Source organism: Saccopteryx bilineata, chromosome 3 (assembly GCF_036850765.1).
Source record: "Saccopteryx bilineata isolate mSacBil1 chromosome 3, mSacBil1_pri_phased_curated, whole genome shotgun sequence".
NCBI classification, from domain to species: Eukaryota; Metazoa; Chordata; class Mammalia; order Chiroptera; family Emballonuridae; genus Saccopteryx; species Saccopteryx bilineata.
The window spans coordinates 261,323,147-261,339,634 of record NC_089492.1 but is presented as its reverse complement, the minus strand read 5'-3'; the positions used below and the strand labels follow the sequence as shown (position 1 = coordinate 261,339,634).

At 52.1% G+C, this 16,488-nt stretch overlaps 1 protein-coding gene across 5 annotated transcripts in view; it reads left to right on the top strand.

Annotated features, from left to right (window-relative positions):
- KCNQ4 (potassium voltage-gated channel subfamily Q member 4) overlaps nt 1–14,908 on the top strand; it is a 60,532-nt gene extending 45,624 nt beyond the window's left edge. For 3 of the 5 annotated variants that reach the window (XM_066269503.1, XM_066269500.1, XM_066269499.1), the window contains 5 exons: nt 3,827–4,047; nt 6,108–6,207; nt 8,327–8,458; nt 9,746–9,875; nt 10,476–12,062. In XM_066269503.1, the coding sequence (XP_066125600.1) occupies nt 3,827–4,047; nt 6,108–6,207; nt 8,327–8,458; nt 9,746–9,875; nt 10,476–10,688 (796 nt within the window). In that variant the 3' untranslated portion in view covers nt 10,689–12,062. Of the gene's footprint in view, nt 1–3,826; nt 4,048–6,107; nt 6,208–8,326; nt 8,459–9,745; nt 9,876–10,475; nt 12,063–14,787 lie in introns of those variants that run through there. The other 2 variants (XM_066269502.1, XM_066269501.1) reach the window with 2 other exon arrangements.
- The last annotated feature ends 1,580 nt before the right edge of the window (nt 14,909–16,488 follow it).

Here is a 16,488-nt window from a genome sequence, read left to right as displayed (position 1 = left end):
TCTGTGGAGCCTGGGTCAGACACTTTACCCCAAAGTGGCCCAAAGAGGAGTGGGCATGAGGGAGGGCATTCTTGGCCAAGGAAGTGGCAAGGTGAGGAGGAGAGAGCACAGTTGTGGCAAAGGACCAGGTAGCCCAGTGTGGCCAGATCGGAGAGTGGGAGGCCAGGAGCTGAGGTTGGGGACAGAGCTGGGTTATAAAGAACCCAAAAGCCCAGCGTGGGCCTCATCCTGTTGGCACTGCCTGGCAACTTGGGCTCATGGAGTCCTGGGTTTTCCAAAAGAACCTTTGGAGCCTTGCAGACCGGGGGCCCTGTGCGTGGGAGATGAGTGACAGAGCTCCTGGCTGCTCTCCCCAGAAGCTGTGTTTCTCAGAAATGTGGGTGCTGGATCTGAACCTGGCTGGCTACCACTCACCAGCTTGGAGACCTTGGCGATAAACCCTCTGTGCCTTGGTTTCCTCAGATGTAAAATGTGGGTGATACTAGGATCTTCTTCTGCTCAAACTGTGCCTGACTCATAGAAAGTGCCGTATAAATGTTGGCCTCATTTGATACAATATGATGAACAGTTAAGATCTTACTTTAAAAAAGAGTTTGGGAAACGGCTATAGGAAATTGAAGCATTCTGAAGGGTTAAGCCCAGGGGTCTCCAGATCTGCCCCTTTCCAAGATGACTGGTTGTGTGAGCACGGTAGTCAGGAAGAGCAGAGCCAGGGCAGAGAGGCCAGTGAGGAGGCTATTTCCACAGTCCTGAGAAGAGAGGCTGTGTGCAGCACCAGAAAGAGTAGGCTGCCTCTCTTCCCCCATGACCTTGGCCTTTGGCGGGCAAATGGTGAGTCATTAAAGAAATTCCCTGTGGAAATGAGTACAGGGGTTGGTCCAGCAGGGCCATCAGAGGGCAGCCTGTGCCCAGAGCCTGCTCTCTCCCACAGGACAGCCCTAGTCAAGCCCACCCCCTCCATCTCCCAGGCACCACTGGGATCACTTAGATCAGAGTATCTTGACCTCGGCATGATTGATATTTTGGGTCTGATAATTCTTTGTTGTCGGGAGCTGTCACATGCATTGTTGGTGGTTAGCAGCGTCCCTGGCCTCTCCCCATTAGGTGCCAGGAGCATGCCCCACTGCGACAACCAAAAACGTCTCTAGGCATTGCCAAATGTCCCCTAGTAAGCAAAAATCACCCCCAGATGAGAACCACTGCCCTAGACCCTATCCTGATTGTTTGCCCCAGAGAAAGAACACAGTCTATACTGTCAGAGAAAACTGAGTTCCAGTCCTTGCTCCATCTGTAGGAGCTCTGTGACCTTGGGCAAGTCATTTCACCTCCCTCTGCATCTGTGAAACAGGGATGGAAAATATGGAGCCCACCACACGAAGTGGCTGAGAACTGGAAGGGATGAGGCAGTGAGACAGGACTTGCGTGTTTGAAGGAGCCTGGGAAAGGAAGGCGCTCTTTCGATGTCCACCACGTGCCAGGTTTCTTTCCATTTTCTTTGAGCTTGTAGGCTCCAGAGAGGCTGACGTAAGCCATTTTCTGGGCCCCGCCCAAGGAGCTGGAATTCAGGGCCACCCCTGGGAAAACAGAGCCTTCTTACATGGATGAGGAGCTTAGGGCTGGCTGGAAAGTTACAGAACCCCACAACCCAGGCTGGAAGCTCCTTCAACCATTACAGAATCAGAGCTGGAAAGGGACCTTTCAAGGCCTCTAGTGCAAGCCCCTAGACTTTTTCTACATAACTCCTGCTGAGTGCAAGCTGTCTAGTTTGCACACTTCTCATGACAGGGAGGTCACCCCCTTCCCCGAGAAAACCATTGAAATCGTGTGCTGGGCTCAGAGATCTGGAATTCCAGGCCCTTGGCTGAGTGTCGGGGTCTTCTCTGCCTCCCTCTCTTCCTCTCCCCTTTGGAGACCTGGAGGACAGAAGGAGGGGTTGCACGGGCCAGGCGGGTGTGGGGGTGCTTGCCCGCATGAGGACAGCGCGAAGGAATGGCTCTGCAGAGGAAAGTTTGGGAGAGCCAACCTCAAACTTTGGTTGGAATCTGGGGTGTGTTGAGGGGATACTGGGCCAGCAAACAGCATGCTAGATTGTGGGGCCACCCCTGTCCTTCCCTTCTGATTTCAGGAACCCAATCCTTGACTTATAACCTCTCCCTTCTGGGCAGAGGCCCCTACCTGTAAGGATGGCCCTACATCCTGGCTGCCTTCCTGAAGGTGCCCCTGGTTTCAAGATCCCCCTTACCTCAGTACCTGACTCTATACCCTGAACCCCATGCCGTGGGCATGGGGGACCCCAGCTCCCACCCAGTGCTGAAACCAGAATCATTCCTCTGCTATACCTTTGATCTGAAAGTCCCTGAAAGTAGGTGACACAGATTTGTCCTATCTCACCTCAGGTCTCCTCTGAGACTGGCTGGTGCTTTCCTGAGCCAGGGTCCTTGGCATTTGGGGTAGAAGGGCCCTTGACCCTATCTGCTGGGGGCACTTCAAGTGGCAATCCACAGCAGGGAGGCAGCTGTGACACCCACAGTGCATGGGATGGGGGACGTTTGCATAGGTCCTACTATAATGGCAATAACATGGTCCCTAAACTTCTTGGACACAGAGTTACTCTACCAGGTATTGGTCATCCAGGACCTGTTCTGGGGAACCTGAGCCCCTCCCCCGACCTGTCTTCCTCCATGGTTTGGGGGATGTGGTGGGGAGCTGAGGTGTGGGAAGGGGAATTCGAGCATGTGCAGAGATATGCAGTTGTGTGCGCACATGAGCACAGACACGTAGGTGCTGTTCACTGGGGGCTTAGTGAACAGGCAATGAGGGAAGGGGGGAATCCAAGGTCCCATGGGCAGGCTTTCAGTTATCAGTCCAGGTGGGCAGAATTAAGCAGGGGAGACCACAGGAGATCAGGTTCCAGCCCTTTCCCAGGAGGGCAGGCACCAGACATGTCCTGGGCATACCTGTGGGCCCAGCAGCTAATCCCACAGGGCCAAGGCCCTTCAGCAGGGAGTACACTGCACACCTCCAGGAGCACCCCTTACACGGAGGTCTGTCTGATGGAGACCTTTGGGATTTTGCAGTGTACTACCTGTGTAACTGCACCAGGTCCTAAAGCCCTGATCTGACCAGTGTGGGATTAGATAGTTCCAGGAGTGGGGGAAAGAGGAAAATATAAATCGACACATGTACACACATTGGTACATTTGTGCCCACCATCACATGCATGCATGCAAACACACACCCCCTCACCTCCACACAGCCTGCCCTGCGTGCAGCTGGAGGCTTACCTCAGTCTGCGTGGCCAGGTGAGCTTCTCTGTCCTTTAGCAGCCTGTCTGCCCAGGCTGGTCCTCACCTCCACACAGCCTGCCCTGCTGCAGCTGGTGGCTTACCTCAGTCTGCGTGGCCAGGTGAGCTTCTCTGTCCTTTAGCAGCCTGTCTGCCCAGACTGGTCCTCACCTCCACCCACCCATTCGTCTGGGTCAGGCCAGCTCCCCTGTCCTCCTGTCTGTCTTTGACTTCCTTCTTGGGTTTCTATCACCCCTTCCACTCTGGCATCTGTCTCCTGTGCATCCCTTATCTGTCTGGGCAATGAGGGGTGGACAGTGGGGGTGGGGAAAGGATCTACTCAGACTGATCCTGGATCAGCTTCTTGTAGGAGTCAGGGACCCCCCTCACCACACCCTTGTCCCATCCCAGGAAGTCTCCACTTGGTGGAGAACCAAGACCCAATAGCCACCCCCAAGTCCTAAGCCAGCTGTGTCTCCACTCATGCCCCCCACCCAGCTCCAGCTAATTTGGCTCTCTCCCCCACTCACCTGCCCTGCCAGCAGCCGGATGGGCATCAAAGACCGCATCCGCATAGGCAGCTCCCAGCGGCGGACGGGTCCCTCCAAGCAGCACCTGGCACCACCGCCCATGGCCACCTCCCCGAGCAGCGAGCAGGTGGGTGAGGCCACCAGCCCCACCAAGGTCCAGAAGAGTTGGAGCTTCAATGACCGTACCCGCTTCCGGGCCTCTCTGAGACTCAAACCCCGCACTTCTGCTGAGGGTGAGCCTCTGGGGGTGTGGGGCCCAGGACCTGTTGAAGGTAGCAGGGTGGGGACAGGGTTCCAGCTGGGGGTGGAAAGACTTGGTTCTAGTCCTGGCTCTGCAACTGATTGACCACCTTTGGGTACTGGTCTTCAGGTCTGTAAAATGGGTGTCATGATAACCTGCTTTGCTGGGCTCCAGACTGAGAATAAAATGAGAATGCAGAGGGATAGTGGCATTTGATAGTTATTAAGGGCACAGGATTTGGGCCATGCTGCCTGAGTTTGAATCCTGGCTTTGCCATTTGTCTTTTTTTTTTTTTTTTTTGAGGCAGAGATAGACAGGGACAGACAGACAGGAACAGAGAGAGATGAGAAGCATCAAGCATCAGTTTCTCGTTGCGTGTTGCGACTTCTTAGTTGTTCATTGATTGCCCTCTCACATGTGCCTTGACCGCGGGCCTTCAGCAGACCGAGTAACCCCCTGCTGGAGCCAGCGACCTTGGGTCCAAGCTGGTGAGCTCTTTGCTCAAGCCAGATGAGCCCGCGCTCAAGCTGGCGCCCTCGGGGTCTCGAACCTGGGTCCTTCCGCATCCCAGTCCAACGCTCTATCCACTGCGCCACCACCTGGTCAGGCGCCATTTGTCTTGAGTAGTCTAATTTCTCTGGGACTCATCTATAAAATGAAGATAATAATAGTACTTCCTTCATAAGATCATTGTGAGGATTAAAGGAGATTACCCCTGGAAGGTGAACAGAAGAGTTTTTCGGAATATAGTGAGTGCTCATCCAAAGCTCGCAGCATCACACATGTGCTTTGGGAGGAGCAGAAGCCCATACTTCCTGGGCCTGGACTGTGTACAGCCTCACACTGGATTCTCTCGTTTACTTCTCCCAACCACCCTGGGAAGAAGGTTGTTTTTATTCCCATTTTACAGACATGAAGACTGAGATCTCTTGGCTAGTCAGTAGCAGAGCTGTTATCCTCAACCAGCGCTGTCCAACTCAGTAGCCTATGCATCCACTCCGCCCGTCTTCACCCAGCCCAACCTGCAGATATGTGGCTGTGAACCTGGTGGGGGTTGCTTATTAACCAATTAGGTCACTTTTTTTTTTAGTTCTAGCTCTGCTCCTGACCTGCACTGTGACTTAAGCAAGATACTGGCCCTTTCTGTGCCCCAATGTCCACTTCTGGAAAGTGAGAGGGTTGGACCAGGTCTCCTGGAAGAGCTCTCCGAGCTTTGACATGCTTCAGGCCCCGGGGTACAAGGAGGAGGACAGTAGACAAGGATGGAGGATGGGGACAGGAAGCCCCTTTGGCTTTGGAGGGAGAACAAGCTATGCTGTCTCTGTGCTGTGTCAGCCCCTAATATGCTGTGGGGTGACAACTTGGAGAACCCTTTCCTAGAAAGTTACAGAACCCCACAAGCCCGTCTTTGGGAGGTGTTGGCCCATGGGAGCCTGGGCATGGCTGGTGCCCAGGGCCTCCTCTTCCCTGCACAGGAACATACCTGGCCTCCCACCACCTGTCGCTGGACAGCGTTGCCTCTCTGTGCGGTGCAGGGCAGCAGCCTCGGAAAAGCCAGTTCTTTCATTCAGAATGAAAATGACTTGACTTAAGAGTCTTCCTGGTGGCAGAGCTGAGCAGGGGAGCCATCCCCTGAGTTTCCTTCTCTCTCGGCTGAAGGACAAGACTGTGTGTGTGTCGGGGTGCAGAGGCCACAAGCCCCTTTTCTCTGGGTCTCACTGTCCTGCGTGGTGGAACCAGTGGGGTTTCCTCCAGCGCTCTGTGCAATTTGCCTCTGGCCAGAACAGATACGTGCCCATACACCTGGCTGACAGGTAGATGTTTACCCCGACTGGCCACAGGGAGATGCCATGCAACAAATTGGGGATTTCTACTCTGTGTAGGGCACTGAGGAGGGCTGGAGCTGGTCTGCCTTGTGCCCCCAGGGAGGTTCTGGGCCCTTTCTGGGCCTCGGTCTCCCTATCAGTACCTTTAAGGGTGGTTTGGCATGTGGTAGTAGGAGGTGGAAGTGGCCCCTTCTGCTGCTACCACCTGGGTCCCTTGACTTTGCAGAGGGCCCCTCCGAGGAAGTGGCAGAGGAGAAGAGCTACCAGTGCGAGCTCACGGTGGATGACGTCATGCCTGCTGTGAAGACAGTCATCCGCTCCGTCAGGTGAGACTTAGGCCTGAGGTGGGCCCTCCCCCTACATTCACCTGCCACGCTTTGCTGCTCCCCATCTGGGGCCTGCCCTCATGGCCAGGCCTGGCCTAGCTCCCGGGCATGCCAGCTGCTGCCCGCCTGGCACCCTTGTGTGGGTGGGTGAGGAGGTGGCATATGGCTCCCAGAAGGGTTTCTGCATACTCTTATGTCTGGAGGGTTGGCTGAGGGGCGGTGGGCTTCACTGCCCAACATGGTCCCTCTCCTCACACCTGCAGCTTCCTCTTGCTCATTTTATTCTCTTTATTTTGCTCTCCCTGGCTGTGGGTCAGCACTTGCCTGCCTTTCCCTGTCCATCTGTGTCTCAGACTTTCTCTCTTGGGTGTCTTGACCTCAGTTTGTCTGTTCCCTGGGGACTCCCTCTAGAGCAGTGGTTTTCAAACCACAGGTCACAACAGTTTGAAATCAACTGAGTGGAATCAATTTAGCAGGCCGTGGTCAGCATTAAAAAAAAAAGAAGAAGACTAGAATAGAAAATATCAGCATTCATCCTAGTAGTAGGGCAAACAATGTTTATGAAACTTGTTTTCAGTTATGTGTGTGTGTGTATATAGATACTAGTTTCTGATGTAAAATATATTTCTTGTAGTAGATCTTGGTCAAAAAGTTTGAAAGCCCTTGACCTAAGGACTCTACTGGCTGTCTCTTTGCCTCAACAATTAAGAGGTAACCAGAGTCTCCTGAGTTCTTTAGTCATGGCCCAGCCATGGATCTGGCCCCCCAACTTCTCAGCGTGGGGTCTTGCCTAGTCTCCATCTCCAGCCTGTAGCTCGAGTTTCAGAGACGCCTTCACTCCCAGGCCTTCCAGACTCACCTCCTCTCTTCCCTAGCTGATGCAGCTGCCTGTAAGCCTCTTCCCTTTGTGTTCCTTTAAAAATCAGTCAGCCGGATTTCCCCCACCGTTGAGCATGTGAGTTGTCTTCCCACCCTTTTTACACATCCCCTCTCTGCCCTCCAAGTGACTAGCTTCTGGAACACGACGCCTGAGCTGCCACGTGGCCCAGGTCAACACTCCTTGGCCATCCACAGACTCCTTACACCCAGCATGCCCCAAATCTGCTCCTCTTCCTGGGTCCCCATTTCAGGCAGTGGCACCACCATTCACCTTGTTGCCCAAGTCATGGGAGTCACCCTGGATTCAGACTTAGAAGCCTTTCAGGCCCTTTCAGTCCTAAATTGCTCAAAGCTATCTTGAATCTCACCCCACTGCCCCTTTCATCTCAGGCCTGTCCCCCGGAACAGATCTTCCTGCCGAAATTTCTGAAGAATAAGCACCAGAGTCCCAGGTTCCCTGCAGGGCTGGCAGAATGGGCATCCGAAAGCCGAGTAAACTACTATGGCCCCTTCCCCACCACCCCAACTTCCCAATGCTCAATCCTTGCCAGGGATTCAGGGCTCTTCAGAATACCCTCCTCCAGCTTCTAACTTCAGGCCAGTCTCTTTCCCTGTTTTCTCATATGCCCCTTCCCACCTCCTGTGAATTAACCCCTTTCCCCCTCACTTGTTTTGCCTACTTTGAACTGACTTTCACACACACACCTCCATGCCTGCCTATGTCCAGAAGCCTCCCTGTATCCCCATCCTCTTGACCTGGGACTAGAAAGTATCACTCTCAAGGCTTGTCCCCTGACCTCCCCTGCCAAGGTCTCCCTTCTCATGCTCCCCAGTCCTCTTTCTGTTTTCTGACTCCCATCTCAGACCAGGGCTCCTGAGGCCAGATTGGATCTGATGCCCTTTTGGCTATGTTAACAAGGATTTGCAGAGTGAGTGCAAAAATGTCTTTCTCCAAGCTGTCATTGGCAACAGTGTCCCACCGAACAGAGAGCAACCGGCCCAGTCCCTGTCATTCCAGGCTAATATGACTGCAGATACTGGCACATTAAAGAATATCAAACAAATCTACAGGGGCGGGGGCATGGGTGTGGGCATAGTGGGTAGGGAGGGAAACTCCGCAGAAGCTGTTTGCTGTGGCCCAAGCAGGAGGAGCCCTTGTGCTGGACAAGCACAAGGTAACAAAGAGACAGAGAGAAGGCTAGAAAAGAATTTCTTCCCTCTGAGATATCTTCCCCAACAGGATCCTGAAGTTCCTGGTGGCCAAAAGGAAATTCAAGGAGACACTGCGACCCTACGACGTGAAGGACGTCATCGAGCAGTACTCGGCAGGGCACTTGGACATGCTGGGCCGGATCAAGAGCCTGCAGACTCGGTGGGTTTACCTGCTCCCAATCCAGGAGGGGGACAGGGAGACCTCGGCCCCAGAATCAGGGTGCAAGGTGTGAAGGCCAAAGCCCCTTCGCTAGCGCCCGAAGGAAGCCCGAGAGCCCTCTACGGGCCTCTGCGGAAGCTGGAGTTTCTTCAGGCTGAGGCCAGAACCTGCACCTACCTGTCTTGAACCTGAAGAATGACCCAGCGGCAGGTCCTTCCTTTGTGAGAACCTATTGACCCACACAATCCAGGAAACGTCTTTATATGAGTATTTCCTGGTCATAAAATAATATGCTTAAAATAATGAGTGGCCTCCCATCTCCCAAGGGAACAGGCAAATTGTCCTCCATGCTGCCCACCTCTTGCCTTTGGAATCCTCTGGCCCTTCTCTCCACCCTGCATATAGAAAGAATTCTCACAGCAAGACCCCAGTCACCTTGCCTTTCTCCTCCTGTGGCCTGAATTCTCACTGCCTGTTCATCTGTTCTCTCAAGAAATAGTCATGGGGTATTCGTTACTTGCCAGACAGTGGGGATATGCGGAAAGCAAACAGAGTTGCTGCCCTCACAGAGCTTTCATTCTAGTGGAAGGAGAACAGGTGATAAATAAATAAAATAGAATACACCAGACAATAAATAATAAATGCTAAGGTAAAAAATAAGGGCTGGGGTGTTGGGGTGTTCTATTTTAAAAAGGAGAGAAAGTGACAGTTAAGAAAAAAAAAATTGAAGTTGAGGCAAGCAGCCCTGTGGCTGTTTAAATAAAGATTTTTCCAGAGGGAACAGCGAGTGAAAGGGCTTTCGGATGGGCAGGTGGCTGGGGTTTGTTTTAGGGACAGCAAGGAGCTGTCCTAGTATGCCTGATGGGAGAGAAGTAGCAGATGAGGTTAGAAGGCCAATGGCACTTGGACTGTTCAAGCGCTGTAGGCCACTGCAAAGATGTCGCTATAAAGGAGAACAGAAAATAAGGTGGTACCAGCTCCAGCCTCCTCTACCTGATAACTCACATTCCCACTTGTTTCTCCCCCTCCTTTCCCAGTCCATTTCCCACCTGTCCTCCCATCAGGTGTTTGTTTTTACTTGTCATGCTTCTCTGTGGTGCCTTTGCTCAACTAATTGGAAAACCCTCAGAGCAGTGGCCAGGTTCCTCCGTTTGTCAAAGCAAAACGGCCCCCCTCCCTCACGTAGCTTCTTTCCGTGCAGGTTGTGTCTCTTAGCAGGCAACCTCGAGTTCTTGTGGGAGGAAGCGGTGACTTGTGTCTTCCTTTGACGGTTCCCTTTCCCCACAGGGTGGACCAGATTGTGGGCAGGAGCCCCGGGGACCGGAAGACCCGAGAGAAGGGCGACAAGGGGCCCTCAGACACAGAGGCGGCGGATGAGATTAGTATGATGGGACGCGTGGTCAAAGTGGAGAAGCAGGTGAGTGTGCGAAGGCATTTCATTGGTGTGGCGGAGCTAATCGTCACGGAGAAGCTCTGAAAGTCGCGTGGAGAAGCACAAGGGGAGGGTGCGCTTCTCAGAGCCGCAGCCCAGACCACCCACCAGCGGGGGAGGAGCAAACAGGACCCACGCGTCCCTTGCATGACAGAACCCCGTCCCACAGATAAGCCCAGCCACCCAGTAAACTTGCCCAGGATAAACTCACCCTCTCCTGCTAAGCCCCGCCCCAGGTTCCTATGGTCTCAGATAAATTCGCCGAAGTCCCACCTACCTAATTTAACCCCCACTCGGTTGTCGGTTGTCTCTCGATTGCCCGGTCTATCACAACCAGTAACAACGTAATATTGTTCGGGGTATTAGCCCCAGGTTACCAACTTCCTTCCCCCCCCCCCCCCCCCCCCCCCGCCAAGCTCCATGATTCCCAGGTCCGCCCCTCCCCAACAAGCCCCGCCTCCTAGCGGTGTCCCGCCTCCCAGCCGCGCTCCTCCCAAGCCCCGCCTCCAGCGTCTCCCCGCCCCGGCCCCAAGTTCCGCCTCCAGTCCCGGCCAGGCCCCGCCTCCAGCTGCGCCCCGCCCCCAGGTGCAAAACATCGAGCACAAGTTGGACCTGCTCTTGGGCTTCTACTCCCGCTGCCTGCGCTCTGGCACCTCGGCCAGCCTGGGCACCGTTCAAGTGCCGCTTTTAGACCCTGACATCACCTCGGACTACCACAGCCCTGTGGACCACGAGGACATCTCCGTCTCCGCACAAACGCTCAGCATCTCCCGCTCGGTCAGCACCAACATGGACTGAGGGGCTTTTCAGTGTCGGGACAGCACTCGGCCAGCCCCTCGGCCTGGCGCTCGGACCCGCCCCCTGAGGCCTCGGGACTCTTCTTACTTGAACTCGCTCCCCCGCGGGGAGAGAGGCCACGCGCAGTATTGAGCTGCCTGGGTGGGCGAGACCCCCGCTGTGGGTGCCAGCGACTCGCCCCACCTCAGGAGCGTGAGATGCCAGGCCGTACGGAGGGCAGCAGCAGAGCTGCCCCGCGACCTCTGGGCCCCCCAGTGCTCTTTCCATCAAGGCCCAACTCGGCCCGCCTGGTAGGGACACTGTTCCGGGAGTGTGAGTGGGTCGCTGGGGCTCTGGGCCCTGAACCAGCTTCCAGCTATGCAAGGTGAGGTCTCTGGCCCGCCCTTCGGACAGAGCAGGGAAGCCCTCCCGCCAAGTCCCCGCCCCCTTGAGGGTGGGCCCAAGGTGCCCTCACAGGTACCCACAAGCACAGAACCCTGCCATAAGGCAGGTGGGCACCATATATGCAAACTATGTTAAATATGCAACTTTGGGGACCCCCATGGGGTCCTCTGTCCATCCCCCATTGGGAGATGGGCCCCCAGCAGTAGCTGGTCTCAGGCTGCTTGGCCATGATCCCCATTTCCACTCTTTGGCTTATAGCCCTCCCCACCCAGCATGGGGCCTGTTTCTCCCTTGCCTCCCCCAAGCGCAGTGCCTGGGCCTTTCTTCCCTTTTTCAGTGTCCCCTCCCAGGAGCTCCGTCTTCCTGCTGGATGTCTACTCCCCTCTTTGGCCCTCCATTCACATTCGACAGCACAGGTTTCTGAGTTCTACCCCAAACCTCCCAAGGACAATGCTCCCATGTCACACAAACATGTCCCTTTAGTTTCCCCAGACATGCAGAAAGCCTCACACTCACACTGACACACACACAAGTACACACGTGGAGACATGAACACAGAGCCACTTAGGCTTTCCTGGGCCTCTGCAGCTGATGCCAATGGTCTGGCCTTGCAGGATGATGCCCACAAGGTGGTCCCCCCCCCCATTCAGGTAGGAGAGGGAGCTCTGAAGTGACCCCAGGTCTCTCCAGGCCCCACCCCACAGCTTTATCAGCTCCTCTTTCTCAAGATGGTCTACTACTCTCTGGTCCAGGAGCCCTCACTGCTGCCTCTGCCTGCCCGCAAGGGCCTTCCTCGATGTCCCCACAGCACAACTCAGGCTTAGGTCCCTGAGGCCTGGATAGCACTGGAAAGACCCCAGGCCCTTCCCCAGGGGGTTATCAGGCCTGCTTCTATCTAGGTTTGTTGCCTGCCTAGTCACTGTAACTCCCGGAGAGAAAAATAACGCACCTAGCAACTACCATTTTTTCAGGCACCAACTGTACATCTGGCACTTACACGCACTGGTTTCCTCCCCTCCCATACCCTACTCTTCACTTTAGTTGGCAGCCCCTATACTGGCATAAGCTCCTATCCACTCCAGGCCCCCAGCACCTCTTTGGTATCGTACGCCTTTGTCCCTGTTCTGAAAAGCTATTGAAGGTGGCAAGAGAGTTATGGGTAGTGGGTCACCAAGCATGGCCCTCTGTGGGGTACCAGTGAGCAGGGGCTCAGGCCCAGCCACCTGCACCTCATGGCTGGGGCCCTGCATGCAGCAGCGCCGGGGCTGGGGCTGGGTCCTGCTCAGCCCCGTGGTGCCAGCCTCTGTCCCAACATGCCCTCTGCATGTCACTGTCATGCCCTCGATGGAGTCTATCCTGGCTCACCTCACCTGCACTGCACTGTCCCCAGAGAGCCACCCCTTGGCCCCTCAGAGACAGAGCTGTGGAGAGGGACAGGAGAATGGGATTACCCTGTGACCAAAGGAGACTGGGGAAGAAGCCCTTGCTCCTTCCACAGTCAAGGTTCCCCACCAACCCAGTTCTCAGATATGCAAGTACCTCACTTTGTTAACTTATTAACTTATTGGTTTCATTAAAGTTTTCAGTAGGAGGTGGTTGGCCTTGGCTCTTTGGTGCCTATAGCGTGGGGCACTTGGTCTGGGGGTGGGATTTGGATTAGTCAGGAGTCTTGATTGTAAAAACGTAACAACAAAACTCAATCCATTATGGCTTAAGCAAAGAATGAAACTGACTGGCTCAGATAACAAAAAAGTTCAGGGGCTAGATCTGGCTCCATGCACAGCAATATCTAGGTGATAAAACGTGTCAGCAATCCATCTTTCATTTAACCTTCCTCTCAGACAGGCTGACCTCTCATGATGATCCCGCTGCACCTCCAAATTTACTTTCTTTTGGCTCAATGCTTCAGTGAAAAATGGTGCCACTTTCCTAATAGTTTGCATCAGTCAAGGGCCAATCAGGAAAATAGAAACTATACTGGTTTTTCAACAAAGATAATTCACCATAGGGAACGGGTTACATCGATATAGGTGGGCTTGAAGAAGACAATAGAGCACTGAGATAACCTGGAGAAAAATCACCGCAGCAAGCAGCTACTGCTCCTGAGGCAGGAATATAGAGAAGTTGGGGTCAGCAGAACACATAAGCTTGATTGGGGGAGCCCTTAGTGCTGGCTCAGAGGTCTGAAGAGGGGGTGCTATCTGGCTGGTGAGAGTACCTCTTAGGGGATACAGTGAAGTTTGTCTGGGAGTGCAGAAAAACACCAAACGCAAGCATTGCTACCAGGCTGTTGCTGATAAGGTTAGTAAGCAAAGGAAAAAGGAGATCTCCACTCCTCCTGCCTTCCAGTATTTCTCTAGTGCTCCTTATTGTGGAAGGCAGCTAGCAAAGGAATAATGTGGTTTTAAGAGTCTCAGCTGCAGTATCACAGAGCAGAGTACAAAAGGCTACATTCCCAACTAATAGGCAATGTTGAATAACTGCTACAGTCCACCCCTTTGGACATTCAGTATCCAAAAACATCAATCCACACATATTTGAACCTGCATATAGCAATAGTAGCTTCCACCTAATAAGGTGATACTATCTTGCATACAAATGAAGTCTAATTCTCTCCCAGAAAATAGGAAAAACAGAAAGTCCCACCATCCCATAGATGTATCCATCTCCAGGAGTTAGTTGTTGAATCCACATTTGGGTGATGTTAATTACTCCTAATTTCACAACCCCATCTGCAACTAAACAATAAACTCTTAAGGTAGCCATCACAATCTATATAAAATAGGAGAAAAAGGAGAAAGAAATTACTGAAATATAATGTACACATGTGAACACACACATCAAGCAAGGAAGAAAATACATATAGCTACAATAAACTTTATGGTAACTCATCACAGTGCCATAGTTGAGCTATACTATGTATCTGTCAATTATACATATATCTTTTTTCTTCTACTGCCCTTCTATGTTCCCTTTGTCCTCAGCCAGGGCCTCAGCTGGTTAAAGTTCTTTACATGGTAGAGTGACCCAAGTAGTCATTCCTGGAGGGTCTGAATCATGAATGGTCCTACATGGTTTTGGGTGTCATAGCTTTTCATTAACTTCTACTACTGTGCATGGGGGTACTAAGAGGGACCCTGCATTGTAGACACAGTCCTCCTCACCCTTATCATGTAGCAGAATCCCAATTTCCCCTTGGTAATGAAGATCAGTCAAGCAGCTAGTACATTAACTCTTTACCTGTTGGTTTTGTGGCATGAGGAGCCACAAATAGCCAGTTAGAAACTAACTTCCAATTCAATGAAAACTGTCTTTCTTCCCTTCCCTTAAGAACTAAGACTTCCAAACTAGCATAGCCCAACATTGTGAGTACAAGAAGTGAAAGTTTTGTGAGTGGATGTGGTATCCTAAATTATGGCCACTCAAAGATATGAGGTCCACCCTGGTCAGATAGCTCAGTTAGTTAGAGTGTCATTTCAAAACGCAGAGATTGTGGGTTTTATCCCCAGTCAGGGCACACACGGGAACAGATAGATGATTCTGTCTCTCCCTTCCTCTCTCTCTGGGAAAGAAAAAAAAGATATCAGGTCCCCGTCTCTGGAATTTTAAAAAAATTACCTTATAAGGAAAAAAGATCTTTGCAAATGTGATTAAGTTAATGATTTTGACAAGGAGAGATTATCCTGGATTAACCAGTAAACCCTAAATCCAATAGCAAATATCCTTTCAAGAGAGACAGGGGAAGATTTCATACAGAAGAGGAGGCAATATGAAGACGGAAGCAGAGACAGGAGTCATGTGGTCATAGTGGTCACAGGAAAGGAATGTCAGCAGCCACCAGAAGCTGGAAGAGTCAAGGTACAGAGTCTCCCCCCAGAGCTCAGGAGAGACAGCCATCCTGCCAACACCTTGATTTAGGCCCAGTGAAACTGATACACTTCTGACCCCTGGCCTGTGAGAGAATAAATGCCGTTGTTTTAAGTCACTGAGTTTATAGTCATTTGTTATGGCAGCTCCAGGAAACTAACACTGTGGGGGGTTTTGGTATAATAGTGAGAAAGCCACTCTCACTACCTCCCAGTGATTCCTGGAAACTTATGATCTGGCCATGTTGATGAGGATAAGCCACTGCTCTCTCCATGTCAGAAGGGATCCAGTGGAAACAACCTGGCCGCAGGTGGCTCGATGAACCGTCCTGACGGGGATGTTTGGTATTCAGCATTTGTCTCTGATGATGGTGGGTTGGACATACAGTAGTGGCATTAGCCGGATCAGCCTTGGTAAGGTAAGTCCATATTGTTGAACCAATAAATAGTATCCATTCTTGCCACCATCACCACATTGTACAGAGTGTATTGAGCAAGCACTGGAGGAATTGAAGAAAGGGGCTGACATCTATGGGGTGTGCCATCTAGCTATCTGATTATCAAAAGCCTCCTCTGTCATGGATGGCCTTTGGTGAGACTTCACAGAAATATCTTCACACTCTGTGCCCAATTCTGAAATCCATCTAAATACCTCTTCCTAAGTCGTCCTTATTAGAAATCTTCCACTCTGTGCTTTCTGAGTCCCTGAACATCCAGCCAAACCATTAGCTACTGCCCAGAAACCAGTGTAGATTCATACTTGTCATCTCAACCCAAGCAAAATGGACAACCAAATGTACTGATGGGTGAATAGAATTTAGCCACACATGGGAATTGGGTGGTGGTGCATGTTTCAGCTAGAGGGCATAGCATGTGCAAAGGTCCAGAGATACCAGAGAGTGTGGTACATGAAAGGAACAGAAAGAAATCCCTGTGACTGTGCCCAGATGGCAAGGAAGAGAGAGGTACAAAATGAGACTTTAGAATTAGGCAGGGGTCAAGGTTTGTAGAATTTCATAACTCATTCCAAAGAAATAGGAAACCATGAGCGCAGTGGGGAACTAGTTAAAGATTTTGATCAGGGATCAAACCCAGGTAGATCTGTATTTGAGAAAGTTTTTTTGGCCTGGCCTATGGTAGCACAGTGGATAAAGCATTGACCTGGAATGCTGAGGTTGCAAGATTGAAAACTCTAGGCTTGCCTGGTCAAGGCATATATGATAAGCAATTAATGAATAACTAAATTGAAACAACTATGAGTTGATACTTCTTGCTCCCCCCCCCCCCCATAAAATCAATAAATAAAATCTTAATAAAGAAAAGAATGTCTTTTTCTGGATGGAAGATGGATTTGAGGGAGCAAGTTTGGGTAGAGGGAGACCATTTAAGAGAGCGGGAGATGCTGGTAACCTAAACAAGTCCCATGGCATTTCCCTAATTGAGTAAATGCCTATGGAGCACCTGCTCTGTGTCAGCCCCTGGCTCAGCATTAAACACAGGATGAACAGACCCAGGAAACCCAGTATGGCCCTGAGGTTATCCAGCCCTTG